The sequence below is a fragment of the Ostrinia furnacalis genome, unplaced genomic scaffold, assembly GCF_004193835.3.
Source record: "Ostrinia furnacalis isolate ACB-3 unplaced genomic scaffold, ASM419383v2 OfSCF1862, whole genome shotgun sequence".
Classification (NCBI taxonomy): Eukaryota; Metazoa; Arthropoda; class Insecta; order Lepidoptera; family Crambidae; genus Ostrinia; species Ostrinia furnacalis.
Genome location: NW_021132101.1, coordinates 715366 through 737214, shown reverse-complemented (window position 1 = coordinate 737214; position 21849 = coordinate 715366). Strand labels below are relative to the sequence as shown.

The 21849-nt window shown below is 35.9% G+C and overlaps 1 protein-coding gene across 7 annotated transcripts in view; it reads right to left on the bottom strand.

Annotated features, from left to right (window-relative positions):
• Window positions 1-21849, bottom strand: part of FER (tyrosine-protein kinase Fer) — a 47497-nt gene that overhangs the window by 11218 nt on the left and 14430 nt on the right. For 4 of the 7 annotated variants that reach the window (XM_028306085.1, XM_028306079.1, XM_028306080.1 and 1 more), the window contains exon 3: window positions 471-573. In XM_028306085.1, the coding sequence (XP_028161886.1) occupies window positions 471-573 (103 nt within the window). The remainder of the gene's footprint in view (window positions 1-470; window positions 574-21849) is intronic. The other 3 variants (XM_028306086.1, XM_028306082.1, XM_028306084.1) reach the window with 1 other exon arrangement.

Sequence of the window (21849 nt, the reverse complement as noted above, 5' to 3'; positions counted from 1 at the left end):
GAGTTCGAATAATTTATTGAAACATGTACCTATAATAAGTAGGTAGTTCTAGTAAGCAAGTAATCATTAAAAATCCTATTCAATAAAAGCTCAATTTTTAAATCTTATCCCATTGAATTGATTTAATAGTTACTTACCTATATGGTCGAAATCCTGCTTTCTTGAACTTGTGACATTGAATTTTAGTACAATGAAATCATACCGATGAAAATTTCATAGAAAATTTTCCTATTAACACTTCTGAAGTATTAGATTACATGTTAATCATATGTTTATTTATGTAATAAACTAGTTTAGGTAGATAATGTATTATCTTGAATGAATTGTTTCTTTATTGCGGAAACCCCAACGGATTATCCCGGCATTATTATTTCCTTTCCCTTACATCATCATTGTTTATGTGTATTTTAGGTATTAGTATCGCCTTATATTAATATGATTGTATTAGAAAATGGGATGAGTAAACTTACACTTACATTTAAGGTAGTTCTCCTCGAACTTGGCCCTCATTTGCTTGTAGGACTCCAGGCACTTCTGGTACTCGCTTTGTTTCCTCTGCACCTCCTCTGACAACTGCGGACAAAAAGAACAGTTTCAATATCATGACTCTGATTTTGTCCCTAATTATGCTAAAAGGAATTGTTGGATCAAACCTGGTCTGTGGTGTTCCAGGCAATATCTATAAACAGGGCGGAAACGATCTCACTCGATTATTTCTAACAACTGGTTACTGATCCTGAAAGTGCTTCATGTACCTACTCTTTACTCTATCAAACGGTAGGTATTAATATCAATACTTAGGTTACAGAATATACTGAATCTGTCTGAAAATTAAGGCTTAGCCTTGCTCTAACTTATTTACGGGGTGGTACAGGCAGTTACTACTTTTAGCACTTTTAGTAACGATCATAACAATGTTTTCAAATGACTTTATAGCTTTACATACTTAACTACCTAATTAATCTCAGGTAATATTCAGTACGAACCAAATTCTACCGTTAATTACGCTATAAAAAGATAATGCGATAATAAGACAAGATAAAGTTTTTCCTCTGTTACCATACTTACCATACATCAATTAATTAGATGAATTAGGACTTAATTGCTGACAACTTTGTTTTTCTCACCTATTGAACATTTTATTAACAGTGTAATTGTAATTAATTTGATCGCTGATTACGTTTTAAACGGTAGACAAAGCGTTCATTATCTTTGGTGAAACGGATAGGTAGTTTGAAGTGGGTTACAGAAGTATGAATTTCTTTGTTATTTTCACGTTTGGTGCAGGTGTGTTGTGTTTATTTTCTAGGCATAAAGCAGAAAAATGAGGGCACTATTTCAACGTAGCTATAAAGCTATTGTTTTGCTCTATTTTGTTCCGTATTGAAATCGATTGTGCTACTCCCACGCGGCGCGGCGCGGGCGCAGCGTAACGCCAACGCGCTTCTAATCTGTTGTTGATACTGTTACACAAATAAACTATTGCTTCTATGTATCTACTTTTTAATAGTGCAGGTAAATTGTTTATGTAAATAATGATTACTACTTCGTACATGAAAAAGCTCCTTTGGAATTCTGATCTGTAATAAAACTTTGCAATGAATATGAGCGTTCGTAACAATTTATTAATAATATACAATGATCAGTCAGGCGTCAAACTGCCAGTACGTCGAGTGGCTCCGGAAATATTTGAGATTCCCAAGCCCAATCGGGTTAAGTAGGTATCAATAGGTATGCATACCTACCTACCGAATTGTCGATACTTTTAAACGAATGTTTTTTGTGCAATCGGTAATCTAGTTAAAATTGACGTTTATATCACTAGCTTAATTTACTGAACATTGTAAAACATCTGTTAAATTCATCAATCTGAACGAACAAAAAGAATTTCGCACTTATGACTATTTCGTAAACTTAAGGTTAAAGTTATTCCGCGATTAATTTCAATATAATTTTCAGTTTTTACAATATGGTAAAAACGGGACCATAAATCTTATTTTGCATCATTTGCTACGTCAAGACGATCATTAGATGAATCACGTGAGTATAATGATATTACACATTAAATAGCCGAGAACCCTTTATTAACCGAATGGAACGGTGAAGTGAATTAAAAACGCGTTACGAGAATATTGATTTAAGTATCATTTACTTTGTTAACTGACACGCAAATGCCATAATGCGTTCACGATTTAAGTTAAAGACGAGCCGAAGTTGCCACTAGTGCTAGAGACTAGTAGTTAGTTGACTTTTGTGAGAATCCCCCGGTTTTCTTATTAATTGTAGTTAATACTCATCGTTCGTTTCAGCCAAATGACGTCCACTGCTGGACAAAGGCCTCCCCCAAGGATTTCCATAACGACCGGTCCTGTGCTGCCCGCATCCAGGTACTTTCCGCGACCATCACAATATAATACATAATAAGTACTCATACTTAAGTAGAAAAAGAACATGCTCAAGCTAAAAATCTCAATCAAGAAACCGGGCCTGAAACTGGCCTGAAAATAACAATCAACGTAAAGCATCAAGCTACAAAGTACCATTTAAGAACAAAACGAGACAAAATCATCAATCCCAAGGCTACAAGTAGAACACGTAATCTGCCGAGCATTTTATTACATTCTATCTTGACATTGACATTTAAAAAGGAAAACATTCACGAGATAATATAGTCGTACGTAAAGCATTCCTTTATATAAATAAAAAACTGATCCTCTTGTTGAAAAAATATATTTTGATTCGATGTTACCTGTGAATAACAAAATACCATTCCTATAACGTGAATGAACTTTTCTTCCAAACGGTGATACACAAGTAATAAAACTTTATAATGTGCGGCAATTTGATATGCATTATTGAATTATAAAGATACTGTCTGTTCAGTCAATTATTTTAAATAACTCACAGTTATAATAGGTACCGTTATTATTTATTGTTTTTGCTCAAGTTAATTAAAAATCTTTGCTGTAACTTACTGGCAAATTACGCGGTTTACATTGAATAATGGACACTTCACACTTATTAAATGTTATTGAAAAGAATTGAGATTGTTATGTTAATGCCGAGTCATCTCAAATGCCGGGCTATACAAAATAGAAGAAAGTGGTTGTATTCGGTTGCAAATATGAATTGCACGAAAGTATACGCATTCAAATATCGTCGCACACTCTTACTTTCGATTCTGTCTTTACACATAATGATGAGATCAACATTTGCTTTGACCTCCTCTAAAAATATATACTACGTTTTCGCTTCTATACTAATATAAAAGAGTTGTAGATGATGATTTTTACCGTTAAATGCTGATTAACGTGATTTGTAATTTTACTATACGAGTATTTCCGTGTTAAAAAGTTAAGATGGTGATTTTACAAGCCGTAAGTTCCTCTATTTTCTATTTCTCTACATTAGTTTATTTTTCAATTTTCAAAGAGTCGCTTATCTCATCTACATACAAATAAAAATAAAGATGGACCCAACCCAACCTACACTCAACCGAAGGGTCAGTATATGGGCCCAGAATGGACCCTTGCGGTAAACCACTAACTACTTGCACAGTTCAATGGACTTCGCCACTTCGCCACTCTCGCTTTTAGTACACATTTTTTCGTTTATTGAATCCATATGATTTTATTGAAATACCCGATACTGCAATATTCAAAACCTATCATCGTACCATTAAAAGCCTATTTGCTTTTAAACTTCGCATTGACTGCACAAAAAAGCCATAGAAAGAAAGTGAAAACGATTTCGTTGTATGTAATGGAAGCGTAGTATTATTATATGATTATTTTACACGAGTATTTACTAAAGATGAAAGTGAAAGCTCCGATCACGCAGTAAGTAGGTAATGAATACCTAGACTAACTAAAAACTTGATTACCACCGTACCACGGCATCTTTTATTAACGGGACCCAATCGTAATGCACTGTTAGCTTCTAAAAGACAGACTTTGTCTTGAAAAGAAGCAGCTTTCTTGAATTATTCAAATGACAAGCAACTTTAAAAGAAAACAATAACCTTCAGAATTAACTCATAGTGCTTTACAGGGCTTTTCAATAATACTGTAAGGCTGAGTTACACCATCTAACTTTACCTGTAACTTTAACGATATCCGGTATTTTTGTATAGAGTTTGACAGATTTTAGACATTTGTTAGAGTTAAGGCGATAGGTGAGGCAAAACTGCAAAATAGACCTCTCTTTGAATCCCTACTCCTCCTAAATGGATGATCCAAACAAGAAAAAAAAATATGTGTGAGATGTATAATATCTTAAACTAAAAAATTGTTGTTCGTTTTTTTTGTTACAACTATTAGTTTTGACAGAAAAAATTCTTAACTTTCTTCTAATTTCACCAAAGAAATTTCCTACCCNTAAAGAGATAAAGCGCCCCAAAGTTCATAAGAAGAGGCCCGTGACGTCAACGCTTGCTTAAAAATGCCGCACGTTGTGACGTCATGCGCAACTTCAACGCACCATAACTATGTAATTATTTGTTAGATTGACAAATAAAAATATATGTGTCCAATATTTTTTGATATTAAACATTACGGACTAAAAAAATTTTTTTAGGCAACTAGCCTATTGTCAACGATGACCCACATAGCGAGTAGCGAGTCGTACGCGCATACCTTCTTGTACGAGTAGTGGAGTGATCTAAGAGCTCTTGTACAAGACTTATATTAAAAAACATTACGATACGATATTACTATCGTGTTCAATAACTTTAGCAACCACTTTTAGAGCATTAACCTAATTGCCTTGATTTTCTTAATAACCATAAAGGGAAACTATTTACCACGTTAGGAGGTAAAAGACAAATTCCTACATCAACTGAAAAATTAAAATGTTTGGTGCCCATGTAGACTGGAAATGCTTCGCTGAAACGACAGAGGTAAGTTTTCCAATGAAAATTATCAGGGAAAAAGACATTGTATGGGTTATTTGCTTTTATATTTTCTTTCACGTAGAACCTTTTCTCTCTCAATTCACTAAAGATTTTTATGAAAATGATGAAAATTTTGAAGCCAAGCGCAGAAGAAGTCTCTAGCATAAGTTAATTTCAATCTTTATTAGTCTGCCTTCGCCCTAAACGCAGTTCTCTCACAGTGGCACGCGCATCATCGACGGATCAGTCGGCTTACGTCATTGACCTATCATAACAAACATAACAACTAAATCGAAGGTGCTTGAAACAACCGTGTTCGTATGTACGTAATAAAACAACTGCCTATTGGCTCCGTGCACGATTACAGCGCCAACTAGCGTCCACAACTTTGTGGGCTCTGTCACATTGACATTTAGGTCGTATATTTGTGAAAAAATATCGAAATGAAAAAATAACAAATATTTTCAACTAATAAATTGTTGTGATACCACGATTTGGGTGGAAAAAAGGTTTTGAAATCATTTTGGTCATTCAAATCAAATAAGGTAAGTCCAAAAAGTGTGTTTAATTTTGATTGTGTCAGGGTTTGTTTACTTCATTTATAGTTGTAGTTTTACAGTAAAACAAAAAGAAAAAGCTACTTTAACGGTTTCATTATATAACAGTAAATATATTTAAATGTTTCTGTGTCGCTAGTAATAAATTAAATATCGTTTTCAGATCGAAATGAGTATCGTTTTGAAGACCGGGTTTGTGAGAGTTACAATATCAAATTCCAACCACAAACCGTCCGTATTTAAAGGAAAGTTGTTGGTATTGGCTGGACAAGTCCGAGATGTAGAAGAATTAAGAACAAAACAAGGGCAGAGTTCAATAATTCACGCTCTCATCATAAGGCAAACATCTGTGCACAACAACTACTGTGACTCATTTTTGTACTACCACGTTGTATAGTTTAGTTATTTCCAAATTGTAAACGGCTATTAAAACAGCCCTATCGAAATACAGTCCACTCTTTTATTTAAGTTCCCAGTAGGACCCTTTTCATGCGATTAATTAATGATATTAAAATGTATTATGTAGAATCGCTTTGCCATTGACAGATACATCTCATCTGTGCATCTGATGACAGAGCTAACATTATTTCTACTTTTGACCACCATGAGCGCTGCGATAGATTATGTCCCCCCCACCTAGTACTTCGCACCCAGCGAATATTTGCACAAATGGTATTTGCTTGATAACAAACTGTAGATTGCCAAGAAAATTACCAAATCCATAAACATGCCTTACTAATAGGTGTTCTAGAATGTACGGTTCTATAGGTACATTAATTGGAATACGATAATATTTATCAAAAGGTTTTGGTAATGTGTGTATGTTTCAATTATCAACATTTGATTTTGATGTCGTTTAGATTTTAAATAATTCTCATCGTATAAACCTAGGTACGACGAATGCAAATCTAACTCGACTAGGTACCTAGTTACGATGTTTTTGAGGTGAGACACTAGCCTAAGGGCATGTATGTAAATGTATACCAATTAAAGACTAACTTTCATCATTACTTACACGGAATGACGACATTACTTACGCAATTTAAGTATTGGAAAACCCACATTTTCCCTTATCGAGTAGAAATTGTTAGGCTTCGTTTGGATGACACATACGTACTCAATGTACTCATGCAATAAACTACCTGCATATCAATCAGTCACGATAACTAATATTGTGCCTCGACTGTTGCATTATTCGTAAGTGACACTTAACAGCAGTATTATTTTATAAATTACCAATTTTAAACAGCAAAACAAAATAATAACGTATGTAACGTATAGAATGTAACTCGAATGAATTAGCAACTATTATAATGTGTGATATAGGTAGATTTGTTTACAACGAAGTTATAGCGCGACTTGTTTACCAAGAAGTTCAAGTCTTTTTAGTCTGTCTGGACCTCGAAAATAAAGAGTCAGACAGGAATGCAGTAAATGTATAAGGAAAATTTTAGGGAAAAATATTTTAATGACAATTTTAAATTCAAAAGTTCAACGAACGGACGAAAGAACCAGACAGCACATAATCAGACAGTAAACAGACTGGTACTTTTTCATGTTTTATGTACTGTTGTGTGTGTGTCAATTATGTTTTTAAATCTAAGTAGCAGAAAAAGAGTGCACAGTGGTAAGCTTCTGGGACACACGCACATTCGCGACACGAATCCGCAAAACAACAGTACAACTTTCATCACAAACGGCAACTGCACCAGATCCTTATCAACATTACCTCATAACCATAAACATTTCAAAAGCGGAACGCTACTTCTGAGAACTGAATGGCCCGTGAGAAACGCCACGGGTAATAAACAGCTGATCAAGGGTTACTTAGTATTTGGTATTTGTAATAATAACATTCTAATCGAAATGTTTTAAGCTTCTTAAAAAGTTACAAGTTTAAATTTTAAAACATCTTCGAACGATCTTCTTACTGAGAAATAGATTTAATAAAGAATAACATTATACATTATCCAATACGTCTCCGATAGAACCTAGTAACAATCACTTCATCTACAATAGAAAACCTATAAGCTGAGTTCAAACTGCTTTCCACATTCTCATCCATCATACCTATTTGATTAGGAGATAACATCTGAACAAAAATATAATGCAATGCAAATAAATCAATTCATGCAATAAATGCTGTTACGGCATTTCGTAATCCATCAAACTATTTCCCTAAGTGGATGGAATGGTAACACACTGGTAACACCCAAATCAAAAACAGATTCAGGTTGTTACAAAAACTTGTCAAGTGATTTGGGTGTGACTGCTGTCCCAAATGGCAGCCTGTAAAATGTACAACGACGTCGTTAACCCGTGTGGCCACTACTTTGAGCTCGCCGCTACTCGGAGAAAGCGTTTTCTTTGGAAAAATGCACACAGACCTTTTTATGAGCTCGAGTTAAATAAACCTAGTTAATAAGTTTTACGAGTGTTCAGTGACATCTTGTTTGGATAAAATCATGAGGTGTGAGTGTGAAACAATAAAACGTTATCGCTTGTTATCCAATGCTTACATTTAGACTTCCGGTAAGGCACTTGTTCGGAGTAAATACCGTTAGTTTTTCGTGTAGGTTGTAAACATCTTTAAAAACAATCTTGAGAAATTCCAAATGATCCAAGATCAACGTTTGCGTAATTTGTGATTAAAAAAGCGAAACGCTTTAGAGATTGTAGCGGAAAAGCGTTATTTTCCAATGGACAAATCACGGCGGTCACAGAGCGCAGGCCGCGACAGGCTCACGGTCCGTGACGTGTGGTCAGCTGGGAAAATGGTCAAGCGTCGTTTTTTGCTAACTGCTAATGTTTCGTACAATAAAAGAAACGGATTCTAAGTGAAACATTTTCAAGCAATAATGCAATAAACAGGTCAATAATCAGGCGTGGCTCCCCCTTGAAAACAATTCTTCCCCTATACCTATAGCTTTTAAGCTAAACTAAGGAAAAGCTTTTAATATCTTGCTATTATTTGCACTGAATAATTAATGGCTAAAGCTCCTGAAGTTCCAGGTTGTAAATACTTACTGTCCGTGAAGCACATAAGAATGTCATTTTCGTATTTATCCTGTTTTTTCGTCATTCTGACCTCCGGTTTGCATAATTCAACGAACTCCTTCTGTTTCTAATTTCCTCTGAAATACTGTCTACATAGGAGATCAAAACGGTTTTGTTATTTGTACAGGGGAATTCTAAAAGCATCGAACCCTTGCACCGACATGCAAGCGGCTCTCGGATACACGCACCACGACCCGCGCAGGGGGCATTCTCATTTACAGTGTAAACATTGTTTTTGTTTACATTTTGTATGGAAATACTGAGGGGAATGACACTTACGACCATTATTCACTCATACGTAACAAGTGACTGATATCTCCACTAATATTGTAAAGAGGAAAGATTTGCTTATTTGTTTTTATTGAATGGGATCCGAAACTGCTGGACCGATTACAAAAGTTCTTTCACTATTAGATTCTGTTATTATGTTTGGTGAACGTAGGCATACGAAGCTCACCGAGTAAGCTAGTAGAATAAAAGTAATACAAAGTTAATACAAATTTTCGACGATATTATTATAATAACATAAATCACGTCGCCGCGAATTCTACTTAGGAACATGCGATGATGACCTTTCATTTCCTCATTTTTGTGTTTTAGATCTGGTATTATTCTAAATGCTACATTGACCTTTCTACAAGCTCTAATGAATATTCTTTCTTATCATTATCTGGATAGCGCATAAAATTCAATTAATTTAAATCATACAGAATGCCGGCCACTGTCTTACCTCTGCAATCTTTAGTCATTCGCTTTGTGCGATTTATAATTAGCTCGGTGGAAACTAGATGTATTTTACAACTAGCTTTAAATACGCGTGTACTGCCCCCAATATAACTAGGCTAGTCCACGCCCGCTAACACATGTGTTTAGGAAAACACGCAAACTATTTTAATGGAGTTTTAAAAGCTTACATGTTACAAAATAACTACACTTAGGCGACTATCACACTGCACCGCGCTCCGCCGCGGTACGCGGGACGACAGATTTAATCATTATATGCAAGTACCTCAGTTTGTATAGAAAACACGCGCGGCACAACACACTGAAAACGCGTTTGCGCGCGGGATTTTTTATATGTCGCCACGCGGACTTCGGCGGAGCGCGCTGCAGTGTGATAATCGCCTTACTGAAGGCATAAATCTGTTGATACTTCGTCACAAAATAATAGTTATTTACTTCGAGGTGAACATTGATTTATGGTCCAATGCACATACCTACTACATATTTATTTTATAAATACTAGCTAAGTTGCTACTACCGTCTGAACAATAAATACCAATGATGGACGGTGGTTAGGAAATTTATGAATCAGATTACATCCGTATTATATTAATTAAATCTAGGCTAATTAATAAGTAACAATCGTATATCCATGTAATTGTTGAATTATTATTTCCGGGTATCAAACATAAATTAAAAAACCGATGAAACGCTAAGGGGAAGCGAACCATTTGCAGATTAACACAATAACGTTAACTCTCATTATACCGAGTATTCACTTACAGTTATTGGAAGTGAGCATATTTTAAAGCATTAGAGCTCCAATTCGCATACGGATTGGGAAACAATTAAATAGGAATTTGTTAACGATTTACTATTATTCCGCATACCAATATTACCAACTGCTACTGACAACGCCACTCTTGTGGCGGGGTTTTTGGCTGACACTGTGTAGGTTTGTTGTCGACACGAAAAGAAGAAGAATATTACCAATCAAGACTGTAATAGTTCAATACAATTTATGTTGTGCTGGTTGTTAAACTTTAAAGGAAAAAAAAAGATTAATGCCCGTTTTCACCATCAATCCCTAATTTTTGAGTGCCCCCTATGAAAAAAAGTGATATTGTGTTACCACAGGGGGTCACTTAAAAATTAGGGATTGGTGAAAACGGGCATAAAGCTCTTATTTATTAATGACACTCAAGTATAAATCGATACTACAAATTCGATTTAAGCCTTGTTTGGTCTAAATGTCGAAATTCTTTCATCTTTGCGTGACACTGAAACGAGTTTTTCGCTTCATGCCTAACACTCGGAGCTTTTAACAAAATTACTTATTAACAAAACCAACTCAAAAAAGTGGTTTTTATGCACTCCCACGACATCGTAAGTAACAGGAAAGTGGCTGACTGCATAAACAAGAATGTCGATCACACGGGGAACAGTCTCGCAGTAACATTTTAATTGCCATCGACTATGACTCATCGGCCGCTGCAGACTGTACGGTAATTTTAAATGCAGCATTGCAGTCACCCGACGGCGTATTTACGAAGCCTTTAGGACTTTAGCCCTGAGAGTTGGACAATGTGTGTGCTGGAGTAAGGTAGAAAATAATACCAAGATGCGAGGAATTTTTGTTTATTTATATTTGGTTCAATTTATAAGTTTTGGAAATTAATTAATTTGGTCCAAATATTATTTTATCATTTAAATATTAATATTTATTTAATTTAGAATACTTTTTGTCTAAAAAATATTTCTTTTATCTCTATATCCACGCTAAATACAGACTGTTTCCATTATTTCCATAAAAGTCACTCGCACGAAAATGAGACCCCGTTGATGTCTTTTTCAAGGATGCACTAAATCATCGTTCTGTCTCGCTCTAACACTTCGTAGATAAGATTACTGATTACTCGTAGATTCGTAGCTATTTAAGGAAGGGTAAAAAATACAAATATTTATTTTATTTATTTAACTCACGTCAATACTTCAATAAATTTTAATGTAGTCCGGGAGTTAGTCATCAATTCCATTGACAAGTAAACAGGCAGTCGCGCAAGAATTTCAAAATATTCCACGTAATTTAGGAATACTGGATTATTCCCAACTCTAGTTCCCTGCGCTGCAACTCCTGTGTAGCCAGGATATACAGCTTGACCACCAATATAAACCCAACTAAGAAGATCAAGTTTGTCCCGGGGGAAAGTTAAACTGTCATTGGACCCGCAACGAAATTAATCTAGACTTACTTTACTTTTCCCTGGAGGCATTCCAAGTGGTCCACGAAGACATCGTAATAAACAAGTGAAGTGGCGTGATGAGTCAGGTCAACACAACGCAAACGTCGCACAGTGGGCAAAAAACGACCTCCCCTTTCATAGGATTATGAAAAAAAAAGTGGTCCCTGACAAGACAGAGATTTGGTAAAATGGTCCCTCGTGACTTAAAGGTTAAGAACCACTGCTTTAGGGATACTAAAGCATGGACACAGGGTTTGTAAATATGCGTGTCAACGTGTTTTGTGGCTCATAGTAAATGAAGGGATCCGCCCCGGAGCCGCTTTACATTCCGCACACGTCGCGCGGGGACCCGCAGCGAAATGCCTAAGGTGTTGTGTTTTTCAACTCATAACATACAATTTAACTTACTTCATACCTCGTATGGTAGTATTTACAGGTAAAAAAGTCAAGTTTAGTGTCTTGAAGACTTGAAATCAAATGCTCTTAATTTTGATTGAAAATAGACTGCTACTTTACAGGACCGGTCTTTGTGGAAATTTTTGGGGGAGGCCTTTGTCCAGCAGTGGACGTCTTTTGGCTGAAACGAACGAACGAGACTGCTACTTTAGCTGTACAAAGTTTTTTAACTAGGTAAGTTTTGTTTGTTTTTAGTCATTTTGGCTCCAAAAAGAAAAGTCTAGATTTCCAAACATAACAGCGCCTGTAGTACGTACAGTTACTGTGACTAATAAAAACATAACCCGCATAACATTGATCGGCTAAACACATAATATTATCCGCAACAATAAAAGCAAGAATGTCAACATTGCATTAGCCATAGTTATCTGTTGACTGTTGCACAATAATTAAAAGCACATGTTCTCTTATTTCCTCGGTCTCTCGCTTAACCAAAGGCCATAAATCTGAATAGGAGAGCCAACAGTGAACAGGCCGAGGTGTGGTCGTGCGGCTTTCTCCGCTGCACGTGTCTGTCGCAACCTGAAATAGCGCTGGACGCACACTGCACAGGTGGTCACTTAGGTACCTACTGCTTGTGATATCGATGCCGTTTGAGCATTAAAAATGATCTATGTGCTAGTCATTAAGTATCACGTAATTAGTAGTGGCGTATAATTATTATCATGGCTTCATCTTACGCGATATATCCGCGATATTGATATCTGATAGATTTCCCAATTTGCCACCATTTGTACTTCGTAAAATGCACAAAATACCCTAAAAAGAGTTCGTTATCAGACAGAAGGTGATAAGATATTCACTGTAATATTACCTAATCTCGAAGCTTTTATTTGCGTTTCGAGTAGGTAGGTATCAGACTGGACATATGGAAATTGTCTTTTGTCTTACTATTACGATTGTCACAGCCAAATTGTTAATGACTGATAGTTTTAAAAGCTTCAACTGTGTGTACTCGTAGATTGACAATCCAATTAACTAACATCTACATGGCGAACAGATCTTCAGCAAAACTGTCGCGAAGTATGTGCGTGCACCTATCTTTATGTAATGGCTTGTTAAGTGCTGGTGGAAATAACAAACATTTCAACACGTACCGAAGGTCTTTAACGTGCTGGGTGTCATCTCATGACGTCAAACAGCAACTAGCATGCTGCGCAAACACACCCAATTAATATGATAGCGAGACACCTGTTTTGTTACTATATTCGATATAGACGACCGCACGTCAAAGTATACAATACAGTTGCTAAATAATACCTATTTCAAGTACATAAGATAGCACAGTTTTAGCTTTATTTGCTGTTACTAAATTGTCACTTACATTACAGAACAAACTTGCGTAGGAACATTGTTGTAACAATGTTTACCTCGAAGTTTGTAGAGCAAACCACAATAGCTAGCTATCAATCAAAATTATATTACTGTAGATGTGCCAATATTGCGAATCTGTACCTACATTGTTGAGTTGGCAATAGTTGATCCCATGTCATCTATTAGTAAAGAAATTCCCAAGAATTGCGATCTTAATATCAAACCTAAGTCGTAAAACACAAAGCCAACAAATCTAATAAGAAGCTTTATCAAAGCCAGGTTAATGATTGGTCGTATACATTGCCACTTATTAAGACCAACCGTGTGTTTAACGTGTACAATGGCATTTGCGATTGTGCGCGCATAATGTGCATTATATCAGTATGGGGCGTGTTGCATCTAATTGGCACAGCAGTTCGTGAGAAAGGGCCCCGGGCGGGAACAGTCCTTCAATGGACCTCATGAGGAAACCCGACCGTTAAATCCTTGCTAACTAACAAACAACTTTAAGCTTTACACCAAAAGCTTCAATATCATTTGAAGACAGACCTACAATTTACTTACTCATCCACATAGCCTTCAAAGAATTGTTTATTAACCAATATCGTTTACACATTTACGTCAGTCGTCATTGTGATCAACTGGACTAGTTCAAACGAATAAATAGTATAGAACAATTAAATTGAAATCGTTATGTTACTGCATACACAAACTAAACAAATAATAAAGGCAGTAATAAAATTATAAAAGCTAAATTGACTTTTATTAACTATTAAAATGATTAAACGTGCATTAAGGCTTGGTATTTCATNAAAAGCCCTCAAGTTACTTCTGAACTTTAGTTTAGTAAAAGATTCAGAATCTCAAATCGCTTATTTTAAAAATAAAACCATTATTAGAAAACGAATAGAGGTAACTTTGGGAATTTATTCTATCGAGTCAACTTCATCAAATCGTGTTTCCATCCGTTAATAACCCTAGAAAATATCCTCAACTATGCCCAAAAAAAATCTTAGAATTTTATTTTACTGTTTAGTACCTCAAAAATGAAAAATGAAAACCTCATTTTCGCCATTTTCTCTGTTACCCGGCCTTAAAGGTACGTTTACAAAACAATAAACAAACATTACTGCGCAGTAGTTAGAACGTTGACATGCCACCAAATGCCAACACGTCTCGAGTCGAGATGTTAACGCACTTGCTGCCGGCCCTTGTGACAACCGTTACCTGGGTGGCTCTCCCTCCACTATCCACATTAGTCTGAGGCCCATAATATAAAACGATACCGCGTATGAATCTACACTCCATTTGGTCCAAATCTACACTATTATGAGGAAAGATTTAATTGTTGGTTTGCATTGAATAGGCTTCAAAACTACTGGACCGATTTGAGAGATCTTTCACCATTAGAATCATTATTTCTGATGAACATAGGTGGCTCACTTCGTACGCTGAGTCTGCTAGAATTAGAATAAAACAAATGACAAGAGGCATAATAATACCAATATTCATAATACGGTGCCTAGATGAATAAAACATAGGTAAGACGCAGATCATTTAGAACTTTACGTTGGCAGAGCATCGTTCGTCATGATGGATGTGTACTTCCATCGCGCAGTTCACGATTTATAGTCTTAAAATGATAAATAGCGTGCCCATGTGCCATGGAAGTAGACAGAACTAGGCACATACTATCACAACATAAACAACTGCTGTTTGCTACATTGTAAGCTATATTCAATTTCTTGAGAATCGAAATTTACCTACTTCAAAATCAATCTGAAATTCACCATAAAATGTGCATTTTATAGTAAGAGAAACATTCTATTTCTACATCAGATTGACGTACTCAGTCGAAGATACCAGGCGAAAAATATTTGCTATTAAACGATTACGATTATTATTCTAAATAAAAAAGATAAACGTAAGTACAGCAGTATGTAAACGAGAAAGTTCTTGGTAATGCGCGCGTGTGGCACCATTTGCTACCAAACCGACTCTATTTGCACAGCTAAGCAAACTCTACGTTTGTTGATATCGTGCCACCAGTCTTTTCAGGTCTCCCACACCTCCCTCCGCCATTACGTTAATCGAACAAAGGAACGCAGCGTAACACGTCATAATAGCTCTTATTATGGTGGCTAAATTATATCAGTGTTGATGAAGTTGCGCCAGTACGAGAAAAACTGTAAAATAATAGCATCATTGTCGACGATATCGCTCGAACTAGGTCGGGTTATTTACCTTACTCGCTTTTACATTCGTTCTAGTCTGACTGCATCTATTGTTTCCTCGATCTTTTGCTAGTAAATAGAGACCACAGTATCTTGTCTTATCTCTTTCACAGATATTGGCCCCAGTATCGTTCCTTGAGGAACGCTTTTACGGTTGAATTTCAATAATTATAGCTCCACGAAGTCAACAACTTATTTAAACAACTGCACAACATAGTGTCATTACATATTTTTTTAAGATCTTAAATAAAACTACTTAATTATATTCTCACATATCCAAATACTTATTTATCTGTTTCGTTACACGAGTCAAAGCTTTACCTATGGAAGCTATAAATCTTTCGAGAAGTATAGGTTGGTTATATACCTATGCATTAACGGGCTTTTACTTTTAGTCGATCAGAATTCAGAAAGTTGCACTTTCCCTTGCAGTACCGTCGGATACTAACAATCAAGGATAGTACATTTTTATTTTGGAAATCTCTTAAGTATTTCTTATAATTTTGTAAAATTTTCATTACATTGGATAATGTAGGTTCCATGCATTCAACGCTGGTGTTATAAAACAAAGCGACAAGGATATCAAAATTGAAGTTGAAATTGAGTAGTATCATGATTACCAATCGAGTGATTATCAACAATAAACTATAAGTACAATAACAACTGTTAAAGCGATCGGAACACGGCGGAGAGCGGCGCCGACGGCGACGAGCTTCTAACTCGCGCAACAAACGAGTCGCACACACGCGCACGCGCAGCCGGGACACGGGTTTACTCAATGAACTGTGTGCACTCTAGAGATGGGATCACACTGGGAGTATCGACATTCAAATTGGAAAAGCCGCTCATTGTTAACTTAAATATTCAATTTCAGGAAGCAAATGATTTTGACAAAGAAAACTGAAGAAATAAAAATAATAAATTATATGGTCTTTTTGATATAGATCTTTAATGTTCATCTACGAGTAAGTAGTGAAGTGAAATGAAAATCTAATCCCCGCTAATCATCTCAATCAAACAGGTGTGAAACTTGACCGCAATCGCATGGTAATACAGATGACATCGTAATTACTCGTAGTATCGTGTTTGACACGTAAGATTGATATCTTACTTAACGTTGATAGAAGCTTAACATTTGCTATCAAGTAGTCAATACGGTCACTGCCAATATATTTCGGTAGATGCGTCACCTTTTTATAATGTGGTCACGACAAGGCAGCAGACGACTCTGCTGTTTACGATCGGCCTAATGACACTCACTTGTTTTAATTTATCACTTCTAAGCGTCAGAGACTAAAATACTTCATGCCACGATTTATCAATTTCAACCGAGAACGAGTCTGCTTGATGTGATGTATTATTACATACATAGACGATTTCATTGTCTCGAGTTGATCTTCGAACGATTTTAGGTATTATTAACATTTGTTTTTTCCAGAATAATAGTTTCTAATTAAAATCGATACAGAAATAGGTTTCAACCTCGTCATTGCCTTCGTCTGTGGATCGTTAAGATTGGACGATCGCTCTTTAAAGAGTAGCGGTGCAGCAAGCAGCAATGCTTCTCCCTCAATCTTTGCTTCCAGACGCTGTCGTAATGTTATATCATTTATAATTTAGAGCATAAACGCAACTTTTACATGCACCGTATCGACATACGTAACGATTGACGGTAAAGCATTGCGCGTGTGTTGGGTCCGACCACAACATAATTTATATTGCCGACAACGGTGCAACGGGTGGTCCGAGGTCCGCTTTGGTCCGCGGTCCGCAATGCGATTCGTTCGCCCGAGGACGGTATCGGTAATGGCGTTTCTAGTCATAAATACAGGCGCGATAAGTATCAGCCGGGCCGGAGCGGCGATGGGTGGTCGACGCGAAATTCGGCGGAGCTGTGCCCTGCCAGAACCGGTTCTGGGAACGCTCGGCGTCGGCGGCTGCTATTGTGTCTGCCCTCTGCCACACGCGCCGCTCCATTACCTCCGTCCTCCCCTCCCGTGCATCCGACGGGCGCCAATTGTATCACCTCGTGTTTGCGCTGCGATTCGCGCCTTTGGCTAATGCTAAATTAGCCCTGATACTTTATTGTCTTCGAGCCAGTTCATTGTTGCCATTGGAGAAGCTTTTAAGTTAGATTGTACCAATTGAAGCATTAAGATGTTTAGAAGACAGATATTTATCAAGATATCAACTGAAAATCTTCAAAAGCGCTGAACTTTCTGCTTTCTTGTCTGAGCTTTTAAGCAGTAAAGACCCTATGCTCTTGTATGACTATTTATGATGTTATTTTTAAACGAAAGGAAAATTTTGTCAATCGTAACAACATAAAAATACTTCTACATTTGTTTGTATTCCACAAACTTTGAACAAATCCGATAAAAACCCATAATACACAATGTGAATTATACCGACGTATCGTCATCATCATTTGTCCTATTTGACTTACGGGGTGATATCCTAAGAAAACATCGAATTTCATGGTAAAAAAGACACTCCAAACGGCAAGCGGAATCAAACGGCCCGCGGCTCCACAATAGAGCACGGCTCGACGGCTCCGTCCTCCACCAAATCTCTTTTTCGTTAGCCACGCCATATTTCATCCTGGCAGCCATTGTCAATAAGACCGAGGTCAGAGGCAAATAGGAGAAAAGAACGTCCCCACTTTTGTTTTCTTTACCGAACTCTCAAACAAAATAAAAACTCTGGTAACAGTTGCTTGAGCGCGCCGCCATTTAAATTTTAAATCCCGAGTTTTTTGTACCCCATCTTTTCATTAATATATTACGTTGGACGCTTGCTGTCAGTTTGCTTATCAGGGTTCCGTAAACAGGTACATCTCAGGCCGATTGTGTATCAACCATAAAGAAGTAAACATGTGTGTTTATTTTTTTATATCATTCTCATAATTATGCACCTCGAGGTACAAGTAATATCGTTTAAAGGTTACACAACTGCATAGCAAGCATGGAATTTAAAACTGTGATAGTCGTAGTACCTATTACAAATAGCAAAATGTGTTGCAACAGTTGCATATTAAATTACTTCACCAGTTAATGCATAGTATAGTGCACGTACATAATATGCAATGTAGCAAATAAAAAAAACAAGAATCAAAAGGCAAACTGGAATCTGGATTAAACAAAGGAAATAGGTACAGTTGAGTGTACCAAAAATCAAAATATATAGGTTTAATACTTCCTTTATTGGTAGGTACAATTACAGGTACAATAAGGATATTATAATAAAGACACAAACACTGACTCATTGCTTCGCTCATACTTTTCCAGAAGCATTACGAATATTATACGGAATCCTCTTGTTGTCCGACACCACTTGTCCTGTTTTTTATGCGAACTTCGTTAGATACCTGAACAGTGACGTCTCCCATTATTGTTACGGTGAGAGATTATTGTGACGCCCCGATCGTGTGAAATGCTCTAAAGATGTAATTTATATTAATAAAACTTTAATTATATGGAAATCTGGGAAAGAAAGGCAATCCTTGTAAAAGAGATGGAAATAATGAACATTAATACAACGATAAATGAGATTAAAGTTAAATCGGTACAGACGATTTGCAAGATTAACTCAAGCTTCTTTGTCATCTACAATCGCCTACATCAACAAAACCAAAATAAGATGCTAAACGTTATTCACAAAAGCAATGTGGGCGATGGTTTTGAAGCATCAGTTCATAACAATAAAATTATTAGTTAATCCAATTCACGGAAGGAAGATTGTTAACATAATCTCAAACGACCACCATTCAATTCAAATCAAAGAACTAATGGAATGGAACATTACAAAATTACATGCTAAACGACTGCCGGGTATAAGGTACGGCTCGGAGACATTGAAATGTTCACTAATGGCTTTATCTTCGCGAACTGTTCGTGGTAATTTAAGAAAGAAAAGTTTTTTAACCTTGGCCAACCAAGTACAAAATTCGTTTTTTTTTTTGGCCAAATACAAGCTTTAGAACCCAAAGTCATAAAAGTACAAGAAAGGATTATCATAATAAACAACTACATTTTTATGTAAAGTATTGGACTTTGCCTACCCCAATAAAAGTTTATTTCGAATAGAATTTGCATTCAACTCACGCTGCTGTAGAGAGTGTCCATTGTTTAAAATTGATTACAAACTTTACAGCACATGGCGAATTCATGTCACAGCACAAACCAACAAAACCGCTGTTAAATATTCCGAGAAAAGCCAACCGATGTAATAGAAAAATAGACAACGGCGATAAATTCCGAACACCTGCAGTTATTAAACATTAGAATCGCTTTCGGAACCAGTTCTTTGGGTCTCAGCTCACTATTAAACTTCTAAAATATTATAGCGATTAAATAGCTACCTGCAAGAGACATGAGTTCGCTGGTAGTGTAAAACATGACGCCTCAATCATCTTTAATCATGGTTTAAGTGAGCTCAGGAACACGACTGCTGGACTGATCACGTCTGCAATTAGGCAGAGACAATCACGAAGGAAATTGGCAATTGACCTTTCGTTTGACATCTAAATTGAAGCCAGCAGTGTTATTGCACTGCAATCTTTAATTGGAAGCATCTAAAGTCTACATTCATGGCGCTATCTCAAGACAATACCAGTCTCTATTGGTGGTAATCTGTATATTACTTGAAGCAACATTTAACTCTACACATTTTTTTTTTCAGAAAAAATGCATTCTGTAAAGATTGCAAGCAAAATAAGGGCGAAAGGTAATCAGGAAATGTCATACATTCCATGGCTATGATACTAAACGTAATCAAAAGTTCAATCTCATCCAAAATGTAATTCGAGTTCCCACGGCACTTACACAACCTACTTTTAACAATAAAACATTATATCATTCGCGTCATGAGCAATTCCGAAGAAATGGCAATACTACTTCAGTATTCGCGTTATTTTTGATTACATTTTTATTAATTGCTTTAGCTTTAATTATTGTTCTACTTGTTATTGTAGAGTTCATTGAACTGTAACTTGATTAGAATATACTATTTAAAACTTTACTGACCATTAAAACTGACGTTAAAACGGTATAAGTCAACTTATATGGGTTAATAAAAACACATAACAATGGTAACTGTACATTACATAATAGTCTGTTAACTATCCAATCAGACTTAATATACCATTATCTATTATTTTACGGTCAATTAAATTCAACTGCATATTGACACGAACATGTTAATTATTACATTTTATATTTCTAAGCGGAAGCGTCATACTTTGTTATTAGTGACAAATGCTTCGTTAAAATAAAAAACATATTACATATCAGTTCCTGGCTAAAAACAACTTTTACAAATTATTCTTGCAAAATCAAGGACGATTCATTAATATTACCTTAATTAAAAAGCTCAGTCTCTTTCACGCTTCTTTTCTTAGGAACTAATTAAGTTCCCCTTAAAAAGTTTAAGAAAACGGGATTAAACTACACATAACAATAAACGTAGTATTTTTCCTATATAAAATAAATACTCAACATATAGCTCGTAACTAAGATGTATTCGCCAACAAAGATGTACCTATATTGTATTTTATTAGTATACACTGTGTCTGTAGAAACGAAAGGCAATTGAAGTGTTTCTGTTACAATTTATAGCAGTAGCATGGCCTGTTATCTATGGCGCCAGTCCACAGTTGTGCAAATAATTATTTTCGTGCAGACTTCAAGACCAAAATGTAACACCGAATATTTTGATATTTTATACCGCCCATAATGCTTGTAAATCTTTCGCAAAATGTTTTTTGGTTCGATACAAAAATTATCAACTTTTGTCAAAGAATTCAAATTAAAGATTGTTTTTTAATGATAACATACTTGAATACGGGTTAATTTTAATCAAATGTTCACATATTTTTGGAACATTTGAACCTTAAATTACAGATGAACAGATTAATTAAAGTCATTTAGGGAAATTCATCATTCAAGATAACTGCGCATTTTATATTGCATTTGTTGGCTGCAAAATTAATGTCAAGCAAAATGACGATGATGAAAAAGCTGTTGTACCAAACGGCACGACTCGTCGGTCAAATTTCACAATTCACCTATCACTATTATTGCGACAGTGAAACAATACGATGTATGTGGATTACTAATGTTTGGCCAAAAAACGTTTCCCAAATTATCACATCGCAAACAACGTTTCGCAAATTTTCATTTGGCAAATTCTCATTTGGCAAAACAACTTATTGCAAACTTTTAATTCGCAAATATCGTTTTTGGCATATTATTGTTTAGCAAATTATTGTTTCGCAAAGTATGTTTTGCCAAATGTTTCATTTGGCAAAAATATTTCACGATAAACTATTTACAAAATAATTTGATTGTCGCATAGAATGGACTACAAATTAGCTT